General features: G+C 42.6%; 1 protein-coding gene across 1 annotated transcript; it reads left to right on the forward strand.

Annotated features, from left to right (window-relative positions):
- Positions 1 to 3,277: 3,277 nt before the first annotated feature.
- Positions 3,278 to 8,225, forward strand: cbx7a (chromobox homolog 7a). The gene is made up of 6 exons (XM_085403340.1): positions 3,278 to 3,661; positions 4,772 to 4,815; positions 4,949 to 5,014; positions 5,133 to 5,199; positions 6,900 to 7,200; positions 7,293 to 8,225. Exons 1-6 carry the CDS (start codon positions 3,593 to 3,595, stop codon positions 7,817 to 7,819), a joined length of 1,074 nt encoding a protein of 357 aa, XP_085259466.1. The 5' UTR covers positions 3,278 to 3,592; the 3' UTR covers positions 7,820 to 8,225.
- The last annotated feature ends 4,404 nt before the right edge of the window (positions 8,226 to 12,629 follow it).

Here is a 12,629-nt window from a genome sequence, read left to right on the forward strand (position 1 = left end):
GATCCGTCCTGCCGTGTTGTGTTTGCCGCTCCATCCCGACTCCCAAATCCGCTACAGTAGTATCCGGGCAGATAACGAGTCATGTGACCGCCGTATCTCTTCTCTGAATTGCAGGAATTACCTCCTACTTACGGGAAAAGAGGCGCATTTATCCCGTATTTCAGACTGATAGGTGTACTCTTCCCTATAGGACCATAAAGAACAGGCGGTCAGATCACCAGAGCTTTATGGACTTTACCGGAACTAAAACACCACAGCGCTCTGTGCAAACTCACTGCTGGTTATTAAAGCGCCCGTGTGGAAATACTCACTGCACAAAATCAGATTAAAAGGGCACTCTGCCACTTTTACAAGTTCTTCTGCTCAAAAAACTCTGACAGAATAGCTTCAGTGAGGTCATCATTATATCATCAGGGGCATCTTGGCGTAGATTTAAATTTTTAAATTGTGTGTGCAGCTAAAAATTGAAAGTTTTTAAGGCACAGCCACTGACCAGGGAAGGAAGTAATAATTAAAACACTGAGTCATGGTAAAGATATTAATCTAATCACAATCTAGCTTTCATGCTCCCAGTCAATATAAACTGGGGTGACTGACTTTGGTTCTTATAATGATGGTGATCATGCAGTAGTTCTTAAATCAAAGGATGAGGATGTATATTCTCTGCTGTTTGGACCAGTAAATTATCTTTGTTTTAAGTAAACAGTGAGTACGGAATTAATTCTAAATGTTAAAACGTGTTAATATTTCTGTCACTCTTCATGTAACCATATAATCTGATAACCTTTCAGTTCTTAACAGTTTATTAATGCTTAATAAGGTCACTGTAAATTACTGCATTTCATACTCCTGCAAACTTCTCATAACCACTGTTCACAATCTCATCAGGTTGTTACAATATGTTACAGCTACTTTTTAAAATGCTTTCCATTGATGTTGTGTTAAATAAGTAAAGTGTGGCCAATTTCAGACGGGTTTTTTTATTATCTTTCAGGCACTCAAAACCTAAACACATTCCAGCATAACAGTGCTGTTATTTGTGAGTCTTCACTAAAATAACATGACAACAAAACTTTAAAATAATCGTCTTTTATCATCACAACAAGTCACAGATTACTTGTTTAGTCTGCCTGACTCTGCTCAGATCAGCAGGTTGTTCTTTGTAGCTTTAGGTCCAAACACGTGGTGAACACAATCCAACACTCATAACACGGTGAAAGGTGTGTCTCTCATCTCGCCGTTATGTTTTCATTCTGCATTTTTAGCCGTTACAAATGCCGATACTGACATATCAGCAAATATCGTCTATAAATCAGCCCCGCCCAAATGCTGGATTAGCCCCGCCCTAAATGAGCAATAGAAACAAGCTGCAATAGGATGATTTCACATGTTTACAAGTTCTGGATCATTTCAAGCTTCTCTTGACTGAAAAATACACTTGACATTTTTAAATTGTCTGTTGTTAGTATGTTGTGCGTGTAAGGTAACAACATTCACATCTGTCCTGTGTTTTCACAGCAGTTTGTTGCTTCATATCTCGGAGGCTACATTTAAACATGCACACAACAGTGTCATTGGATTAACATGTTTATATAATCTCAAAACTGGGAGGTCAAAGGTCGACAAGTTCAGCTCATTCTTCATCCTTGAAGTGTTTGTCAACTCCTCCTGCTGTGTCATCATCATCATCATCATCATCCAGCTTTTCAGTTGTTGCCGTGGAAACAGTTGCCATGGCACCCAATGCGTAAGTGATGCAAGTGCTCCAGGTGCAGAGAGAGCGTGGACCACAGGCCGTGTGGATGAATTGTGTTTGTGTGGAGTTACAAAGAGTTTTTTTTTTCTTTTCTGTAAACTGATCCACACCAACCTCAATGAAAGACAGTAGGAATTTGGCTCTGGGCCCTTTTTCCACAATACTTGTGCCACCTTTATGAGCTGTTCTCACCTGGGGGCTGGGTGAATAGATGCTCAGGTATAAAGTTTGAAAAGTGCGTGAGATCACACTGTTAAACAACATCTTTTTTTTCTTTTTCCTTGATCGCATGAGCAGTTATTATTTAATCGCTGAGACCTTCATCTTAGTTATAGTCAGCTGTATTTCCAGCTCTCCTCTCTGCAGAGAGGTTGCTTAGCATTCAGGATGTAAAATTAAGACTTTCTGTCAGTGTTTAGCTCTTTCGTTCCATATTTGGATCAAACGTGGTTGAAGGGGTGGACGTTTCCACGGGAGAGGGAGAGAGAGAAGGCGAGGCTTTCATTTCCATTGCAGATTCTGATCTTTGCTGAGCTTTACTTCTGTTACATAAAAATACATAGAGCTCATATTGTTTCATGCTCAGGCTGGAGTCCAGTGGTGCATCTAAGGACTTGTGAAAGTGGGAAAATTAAAAAACAATAAATAAATCCCTAAAAGTCATATTATGATCTTAGACCAGACTGACATAGTGTCTTTGTAGTTTTCAGTGAGTGAACTTTTTAGCTTTTTGGTGCAGAGCTTGATGGAAAGATTGATAGCATCTACACACTACATGTGTACATTGACCTTTGCTACTGGGGGGGTGGAGGTGGTTGACAATATTTTGTTAGCCTTGTTCAGAAGAATCCTACCTTCTTCCTCCTTTTTCTGCATTAATGCGAAATTAAGTTGATGAGCCAAACAAAACTGAGAATCTGGCTTTAACATTTTCAGAAAACTGGATGCTATGGAAGCTCTGTTTCTACAATAGGGGGGCCATGGAGGGTGGAATCAATCACAACAATTGGGTTATAAATTAATGTAATTCTTAAGTGTTTTTAAACACCTTTTAAATGGTAGAAATACAAAAAAAATGCTTATTTATATAATAAATTCGCGATTTAAGTAAGTTTCTACAGGAAGCTACACATTTTAAGCTTAACATAGTCAGCTATGTTAAAAAAAATCATGTTTAATTTAGAAAAAAAATTCAGACAGAGGTAAGTTCAGATTTCGTGTTAGCTATTCTAACACCTGAATAAGTCGAAAGTTCGAGATAGCCAATTTGAAATTTCGCGTTATTGAGTAAAAATCTATTAAATATGGAGTTATTTAATAGAAATTTCCAGACAGTCACCCGAAATTTTGACTTATGAACGACAAAAGCAATAATAATTCATGAGCAAAAAAGCAGCAGCTCCCCTAGCTGTAACCCTTAATAATCCTGTCCTCGTGATCTCTTTCCCTCTGCCCCTCTCCTGCACTCTAGTCTAACTTGCGTGCGCGGCCTCGCGGGTGCGGGCACGTATCTTGGAGGCTCGGCCCCTACGCAACAGTGTGAGAGCGCGCAGGACTTAAAGCTGCTGTTGATGTGTCGCAGATTTTAAACACTGAGAGAGGCAGGCAGCAGGAGCAGGCGTGAAGGGGAAGAAGCGAAGGCAGAAAAACAAGCGAGCATCCGCCGTGACAGTGCGAGGGTTTTCCCCACACATACTCGTCTTTAAATAGTATCTGTTATTTAAATTTTTGCACTGCGACAAAAAAACACAACAAAAAAGCCAACAAAAACAACAACAACAACCGAAAAAGCATAGATACCCAGTTCGCGTCCTGCTCAGGATTCAGCGATCAGCGATGGAGCTGTCTTCAATTGGAGACCAAGTGTTTGCAGTGGAGTCGATAACAAATAAGAGGGTGAGAAAGGTAAGAATGAGCACGTAACTCACAGAAAAACTTAATCGCCTGTGTTTGTTTTCCCTCTTGAAGGAGCGCTCTGCTCCGGTTGCCATGCACAAACAAAACCTGGCTACGCACTTTTGTCGCTCCCAAATCCTTCTCCAGCTTTTACGCTAAGACACAACACCGATCTGTTTTCATGCAACTGCGCCAAACTTTAACACTGTTTTAGCGCACGAGTCGCATCCTGTAACCTTCATGTGCAACGGCTGGCGCTGCAGCTGCTGCAGCGTGTTCGTGTTTTGGAGGAGCCTACGCAGTTGTAGTGAAATGTGTGGAGGAAGAAGAAGAAGAAGAAGGGGGGTGTGTGACCTGAAAACAGGTCTGACGGCCAGTAGCTATGCGGGCAGCTGCGCACTTTATTTTCGGTTAGATGGTGAGCGCTGCGTAAATCCGTCGCTGACTCCTTCGTGGTGGTGGCCCATTGATTTTTTGCAGTTGGGGGTGGTGGGGGGATTTGGGGGTGATAATTTGAGCAGCACGAGCGCACTATAATGTAGAAATGCGCTCTCGCATAAGTTTAATAGAGCCTGTAAACAAACACGTTCTTCTCCTGAAAGCGCGCACTGTGCGCACGTCGGAGCTGCTCTTGTTTTGTTTTGTTTTTATCTCGTCTTCACTGGGACAAACTGCGAGCATTGATTTTCGAGCTGATAATTTAAAAAGTAAAAAAAGATTTTAATTTTTTTAAGATAAAATTGCGCAGCACCGCGTTGTTTACATGCCCCCGCCTCCCCTCATCTTCACGTGTGGCCCCACCTATACGAGCGGAGGGCTGTTCTAGAACGTGCACGAGAATCGTAGAAACCGGCACCTGCTGTAGCCACGTTCGGTCACGTCATCGCCAGCGAGAGACTAGCTGCAGCCACTCAGCCTCGCTGTCATTGACGTCACCCCTCACAAAAACACCCCTTTAAAAAAAAAGAAGTAAAAATCCTCGTGACTCTCCCTCTGTCCCTCCCATCCACACTTTAAAGCGACAGCAGCTTGGTTCTGTATGCGCTGGAGCACGTGTTTTGTGTGTGTGCTGCATCATCTCTAAGTGTACACCACCCCCACCCCTCTGTCTCTCCTCAGGGTGCTGTGGAGTATCTATTGAAATGGCAGGGATGGCCCCAAAAGTGAGTAAGCCTTGAGTAATCATCTAGTGACCTCATCCCCCTCATCCGGTGTATATTTATGAGCGTTTATAGAATGTGCTTCTTCATACTAGATAGACTGACATCTTGGGTGTGTGTGTGTGTGCGCTGGCAGGTACAGTACCTGGGAACCAGAGGACAATATTTTGGACCCTCTCCTTGTTCTGGCCTACGAGGAGAAGTGCGTAATTACAGAAACTGTTGTGGTTTTCCTTTCATTCTGTTAGTCACACTTTCATATTCTTGCTTTTGTTTCTGACCTCTCTCTCTCTCTCTCTCTCTGTCTGCTTCTTTTCCAGCCGGGAGAAGATAAGAACTCTGACCTATCGCAGGAAAGGTCTTAGACCGAGGAGGCCCATCCTGCGGGTAGCGACACTTACCTTTCCTCTTGTCTCACAAACCTTTGTTGTATCTTCCTTCATTAATCCTAACTGCTGGCCAGGCTTGTTTGTTTAAAGGCAGTTGCACATTTATCCAGGTGATGACTTTTGGTATTTGTGCACACACACAACAAACAAATAAAAAAGATATTAAAGGGGTATTCCATCAATTTAACATTAAGCTTACAAATTTTTGGGATGTAGGAATCCTGGGACTTTTTTCTTCTTAGTTACTTATTGGCCTAAAGTTCCTCTGATGGGAGCGCCTTAGGTTCAGTGTCAAATCACAGACCTTACCATTAGCACCCAACAAACTCTGCCTTCTGCCGCCTGAACCGCCTGACCTGTAACCCTGCTGCTAATGCAACTTGATCTCAAGCTCCAGCCCAATAACCCCAATTACATCACCATGACATCAGCAGGATTATTTTTCAAGCTCGCTTTACTAGCTGAATGGTACTCAAATGTAAGTTTCATGTATAACATTGCCAGAATGCCCCTTTGATTGAAACATTTACTTCTCATAAACAGCTGGAAATATAAGGAAACAAAAAAACCCCCAATGCTGTATCATTGTGAACAATACTTTTGTTGTTTTTTCTTCACAGTTCATTATTGTCCAGATGTTTTAACAGTTTAAAACATCAGTTTCTTTACAGAGTGACCCATTAGCGCTGATAATCAATCACTAAGATACAAAACCCCAGCAGAGATCAAGGCGCAATGGCCTCAGTAGTTTTTAAAAGACATGTTTCTAAAGCGAGGGGTGTGACCCCCGAATGGTCGTTGCTCTCACTGTGTCATTATCACTTCAGTCGTTAAAGGTGCAATTTGTAAGAGTTGCTGTCAAGCTTTGTCCCACACGTGGATATCAGAGCATCACAAATTAGCCAAGTCAAGCTCTTGATATCACCATGACGATGAGGACCAGAGAGGGTCCTTAAAAGAAAATCATGCATTAACACTTGGACAGAGTCACAGACTGTGTGCACTGTGCAGTGCTCCTTCTTTGGACCGACACAGTATGCATGCAACACTAACTCACTGCTGCCTGTTGTGGTAAATAGGTGGTACTTTTAAAAAAGGCAAGCCGGGCATAGCTGGTTTGGAATTTGCATTTTGCACCTTTAAGCTCCATTTACTTGTTTTTGAAGCGAGTTTAGAACAGTTCTGGTGTTTCGTGAGATGATGACTGTTTCCATTACTTGTATCAAACTGCAGTAAATCTGTAAATATACATCTTTTAATCTGATTTTAATGGCAGATATTGGCACATTTTCTGTACTTATAAATACGGTATTCACAGCAGCAGGATTGTTTTATTTATTTATGTATTTATTTTTTGGTTAGTATTCCACCATCCTAGCTAATCCTAGCTAAAACCATCCTGTCAACCAATTTCTGCAGAATTAAGACATTTCTAAAAAACAAAAATAAAACAAAGGTGTTAAACATGCTAAACAGCTAATGTTTGCAGTTTGGATAGTGGTGTTGGCTGCAGAAGTAAACTGAATATCACAGCATTTTCTTTACGACTACATTTCCCATACACGTGCTGTCTGTCAAAAATGAAATGCATCCTATGTTTCCACTGTAAGTAACTCAAAAGGCAGAACTGTATTTGCTTCCTGCTTGTGTGCGCAGTCATACAGCTTCTGACCTGCCACCATCTCTGCTCTCCCCCAGAATGTCTTTGCCATGGACCTCCGCAGCGCTCACAAGATGACGGAGAAGCCTCCGCCCCGCATTCGCCTCTCCCTCACCCGCTCCATGAGCACAGACGTGGACCACGTTGAGCACGGCAGCATGTACCAGCGCCAGGTGAGGAGGAATGGCTGGCAGAGGGTGGCCAAAGGAGGGCGAGATGGCAAACGTATGCATCTGCAGAAGAAGAAGATGGAGCCCATGGAGGAGGACTGGGGCGGCACCAGTGAAGAAGAGAAGTCTGAGAGCACCATGGGGGAGAGATGTGAAGGCAGTTTATATGGTTGGTTTGTCAAGCTGATAACAAAACGCAGTAGCCCCACCATGACCTTTGACCCTTAAAAATGAACAAGATGTGTCACCATCTCTTTTCAGGCCTGTCAGAGTGCAGCTCACCTGCTTTGCTCGAGCAACATGACCTGGAGCTGCAGGTGGGGGAGAAGTTGGGTGGTGACCTGATGCCGGTAAGCTCGCACACGTGGATCGACATCATGGGCGAGTGCGATTCGACACCGAAGCCAATGCTTGTGCGCAGCCAATCAAAGGACAGCACCTCTGCATCTGAGGCCAGACTGGGCGATGCAGTTTCTGTGAGTGACAGGTCAGATTCGGACAGAGGAGAGGAGGGCTGGGAGTCAGGCCCGGAGAGAAGCAATGCAACCTCAGTGATAGTGAGCATTCGGGGGAGCAGGGGGACGGCAGGTGACGCCGCTACCGTCTGCTCCCTGGCTGAGGTGAGGAAGGAGGAAGCGAGAGGCGACGATTCGATCGTCGCCCCAGAGACTGCTTCCCCAACAGCAGATCAGCCGAAGACCGTCATCTTGACAAAAGTGACTATAAACTCTGTGACGGTGACGTTTAAAGAAGCGAGGGTGGCCGAAGGCTTCTTTAAGGGCTACTGAACAAGGGTGACGAGTGGCACCGAGAGCTCAGAATAACCATAATTAGACTTGCCACTCATTTTGTACATGTAAAACGGTCACGTATGTAAGATAACTCTACATGTTTACAAAGCTACATTCATTTCCCGCTGAGTTCGGTGAAGAAATTTTTGCCTTTGCATAAAAAGTGAGTGGTAATTTTATTATTGTGGCTCATTTATTAGATGTGATAGGAAGCCTGAGGCCCTTAAAAAAGTGCTCAAATTATCCATAAGAATCCAGCAGACTAAATAGGTCTCTGGCTGGTTTCTTCCCCGGGGCCGCTGGGTTTACCGAGAGTGAGACACACGTGAGACAGCAGCCTGAAACGATGCAGTTCAGATAACTACTCAGATGCAGCTACTTTTCTCAGTGCTTTCCAGCAAGACATCGGTCTCACACTCAGATCGGTTCTCGGGGCCCGTTTTCAGTCGCTCCTCTTTCTTACAAATGATTTTGTAAAGATGTTTCTTTTGTCATTTAATTATTTTTTTTAGTATTTGCACAGAGCTAACCGCATGCCCTGTCAGTCTGTGCCACACATGCTCAAAGCCCTGTCCTGTGCTTTGTTGAAGAGGTTTATTTCTGTCACAAAAGCAAGAAAAAAAAAAAAAAAAAACAAAGACAGAGAATTAATGCCTGTCGCTTAGATGAAGTTCTGCGCTTCAAGGAGGATGGATGCACAAAAACAAGTACTCAGCCGTGTTCGCCCTTTGTCTGTCCCTTTATTTTTCAAGTATGAAATGCTACCTGGTTCTATTTTTGTATTACCATTTGATAGTCCACTCTCTTCACTAGCCTTTGTGCATATCAAAACAGGAGGTGTCGTTTTACTCAGCTGCTGTGTAGGTAATGTGCAAATGAAAGCAAGTGTACATTCAGCCGGACCGTAGTGCGCTTTTATTTATTGCATGTCACACGTATAAGCTAAACTAACTTATGTCACTCGGTGTGTCCAAACAAGTCTCTTTCTCTCTGACAAACATGAAATGTCAAAGATGTCTTCTCTCTTAAAAAATACATTTTTACTTTGACTCTATTTCCAATAAATGTGTACAACAGTAGCTGCCGCCTGGAGTGTGCTTAGAGGGGGTGGGTATAAAGACATGTTTCTGTGTTACCTTTCTGAAAGAGATGACGAAGCCAGTCATGAAACACAGATGTATCCAAATTTATTTATTCATTTCTTGGGAAGGTTTTTGGTTTTTTTTGTTGTTTTTTTTGACAATGAACCTTCTTTGTTGTAGTTTTGCTTTAGTGCCTCGTGATGAGAGATTTGTTTCAAACCCACTATCGAAACCTAACAACCAACTGACGAGCAGTTTCACGCCCTTGTCGTGTCATGATAAATAAAGCAGAGAAAAGTTGCATTTGGTAGCTGTTCACTGAAATTTGGAGAACAAGGCACAAAAACATGTAAGTGAACCATTTATTTGGAGTTTTTCTGGCCTTACACGGAGAGCAAAAACCAGTTGGTACAGTCTTAAAAAGAGAATGAATGCAGCTCAAAGCAGCGTGAAAGACCAGACCTTGGTTAGATGTTAGACCACATCCAGCCAAGTCAAGGACACTCGAGGAGGTGAGGTAGGTGTATCGTCAAAGTCTGAAATCAAAAGACGCCTTCATGAATGTTCACAACAAGGTACAAGCCACTGGTTAAACTCAATAACAAGAAGGTTCGATTAGACTGTGTCAGAGCCTGCACAGCTCTGGAAATTTCTTTTAAAAGATGAAACCTAGATTAACTTGTAGCAGAATGATGCGAAGAGAAACCGCTCATGAGCTGACCTGTTTTCACAGAAATGATCCCCACTCCAGACACCTTATCAAATGGTGATTAACCCTCAAGTTCATTTCTCCGGTACAGCAACGCTGTTCCTGGGTCAGTTTGACTTGGGGCATATTTAGTTATCTAAAAGTGTCAGAAACTTTTAGAAAATTACGATACACGTTATTTAGCATTATTAACTCCATTACTATTTCATTCAATAATTAGTGCAGTATACAATTAGTTTCTTACATCTCACACATGGGGGTTCAGTGAGGATATCACTAGTTTTTCATTATATACACTGGAAGGACTTACATATAAAATACAATCATTTTTCATGACATTGTTTTTTTTAATCTAGTCTAACAATAGGTGCCAATTTGTCTTAATCTCATCTGGCAGTGCTTGTCTCTCAATTGTCAAATTGGCTTACTCTGCAGAAAACATAGTCTCCAGGGCCATCATGGCATAAAATATGTCTCTGCATCCCACAAACTGGCTGTTGATTGAACCTTTGACCATACATGGGACCCTCAAACATCCATACAAATGCATTTTATCCAGCTTCCAGTTCTCCCCCCAAAATCCACAGTCACTTTAGTCATTTTGAGCATGTCTGTCTGTCTGTATTGAATTGGGCTCAAAAGCTGACTTGATGTCTATCACGTGCCATCCTAGTGGGCCCTGGTGCTGTCTTCATTATGCTTCATGCCAACAGTTTTGCCTGATGTGCATTTGAGGATGAAGATCATTATATTTTACCATTTTCTGATGCGATTGTCGTGCTTGCAGGGATATGATTGGCATTTTCCTCATTTGGAAATCATCAGAATCAGAAATGACCTCAAGATGGTCTTCATCTTCAGACACATCCATCCTCCTCTGTGATCAAAGTTGAGTTCTAGAGCCTCCGTAAATCACGTGTGGCTGCAGAGTGTCATGTTGTTAGGACTCCTTTACAGAGAACCTTTATATGCTTTGCTTCTGTATTGCTGCACATGGCCTGATAAAGGAGACGTGGAAATCACTTCAGTAGGCCGGTCAGAGTGAAGTTAATGTGACTGATTGAACAGATATTCTTGCTGTTTGTCCTGTGTGCTAGTAGCTGTACTTCGAGTAAAAGAGAGTCAGTGAAAATGTAAAAGGAAAAAGCCAATTTTACACCAAAGAATAACCCACTCCATTTACTTGTTGTTTAAGGGTGTGAGAGCAACGTTTAAATATAAAGACAGAATTCAATTTGATGTGAGGTCAGTGAGAGGTTGTGGTAAAATTGCTTTCAGGCAACAGGGGAAAAACAATTAAGAATTAAAGTTGTGTCTAAAATCAGAATTGATCATTATTTATTACTGATACTGATGGTGATGCAATTTTCTGGAGAACTGATTTGTCACTGGGTGCTGATTTCATACCTGTTGATCTCTAATCTGAATCTTAACCTGCTCCGGAGCGGGCCTGGTTGATGTGACTGCTGATAGAAGCAGCCTGATGAAATGAAACGGGAGATTCTGACCTGATCTCAGTCCAACAGAGCAGAGCATGCCTTTCAGTTATCAAGTACAAAACTGAAGGTAAGAAAGTCCTGCTTTATTCCACATATTTCAGTTTCTAATGATCAAAGAGGAGACAGTAACCTGAACACATATTGCCAAACTTCTCTTCATTTCTCTTCAGTCACTCACACACTTCTATCAATGCCTCTTTAAAGACAAACAACACTGTATTCTTCATCCAGTGGTTTGAAATTTGGTTGGGTTTTTGTTTGTTTGTTTGTTTTTTTTAAACCCTCCACTAGAGGGCATAATGCTCTCACGCAAAACATTCCTGTAAGTGACGCCATGAGATTCTAGTGAACAGTGTGATTCATGGGTCAGCGTGTCAGAGGAGTGCAGCACGGGAAATGGTGGCGCTGCTGAAATAACAGTGTTTAACTGGAAGAGAGAAAAATCAGTGTCAATTCCCACGATCATGGGGAGAGAAAAACTAACACAGGGCTTTCAATAACAACAAGTAGAAATGGATGAGCACAGGGCATGCACTTTTGTGGAGCATGGCTTTTACCTAATGTATGTGAAGGGAATCCTTTCTGTTGTAATCAGAGGAAGGTTAGGCTGTCTATTATCCAACAGACCCAAGACACCAAGACGTCTGAAGCTTTGCAGATTCTGCTGAATGTGAGGGAAACTACACATTCTTGAGTCACTGTTTCAGTTTCTCACAGGGGCTGGCTCATAAAGGGATAAAATTGCTTTGATTGTCACATGTTGTTCAAAGAAGGTATGCCGACCTACGGATACATCCAAACTGAAACACCAAAGCTGTTGCCAGACACCTCCATTCATGGCATCTGTCAGTTTCTTGATCTGCTGACGATCAACCTTTCCTGCAGCATCCGCGGCCTCCCAGACACTGTTCAGAGAGGTGTGCTGTTTTCCTTCACAGTGACTCTCCCACAGGCTCTCGGTGGGATTTAGGTGTGGTTTGGGACTGAATCCGTGTGTCATTATTCTTTCATCTTTAAGGCCTGCGATGGAACATTAGCCAGTATAAAATTCACAGTCTTCTTGAAAGATGCAGACCTTCTCATCTTTAATAACACCAGCCCACACCAGTACCTCACCTCCACCTTGGAGTCTGATTTGAAGTGGAAGAGCCACCATCCATATCCTCTGTCAAGAGTTACTCTCATCTCATTGGTCCATAAGTTTGTCCTTGGATATTTCTTGGCCCGGTCTTGACTTTTCAGTCGGATACGCAGCTTCCGTGTCTCTGAGCACTGAACGCCTTTTACCATCTGGGCACTGCAGGTAGGCTGCAGTACTGGATTATGACAGCGCTGGAGGATAACGGCTTCCTGGCACCTTCACATTTGATTCTTCTCCAATTTCTGGCAATTCATTTGCATCTTTTCTTTTCACAGCATGTTTTTGTGAACTTTTTGACTACTGCCAACAAAATGTTTGATGGTTCTGTGATCATGGCACATGCTGCACCCCTCTGAAAAACTTTTTACTTTTTCTA

The sequence above is a fragment of the Rhamphochromis longiceps genome, linkage group LG4 (genome assembly GCF_057381845.1).
Source record: "Rhamphochromis longiceps isolate RC_006_pf linkage group LG4, R_longiceps_female_GT1.1, whole genome shotgun sequence".
NCBI lineage: Eukaryota > Metazoa > Chordata > Actinopteri > Cichliformes > Cichlidae > Rhamphochromis > Rhamphochromis longiceps.

Excerpts from the sequence above, each read along its gene's own strand:
- cbx7a (XM_085403340.1), top strand. The coding sequence starts at position 3,593 with ATGGAGCTGTCTTCAATTGGAGACCAAGTGTTTGCAGTGGAGTCGATA. Across the intron at positions 5,015-5,132 it reads GTTCTGGCCTACGAGGAGAA|CCGGGAGAAGATAAGAACTC; the intron begins GTGCGTAATTAC and ends CTTCTTTTCCAG. Across the intron at positions 7,201-7,292 it reads ATGTGAAGGCAGTTTATATG|GCCTGTCAGAGTGCAGCTCA; the intron begins GTTGGTTTGTCA and ends ATCTCTTTTCAG.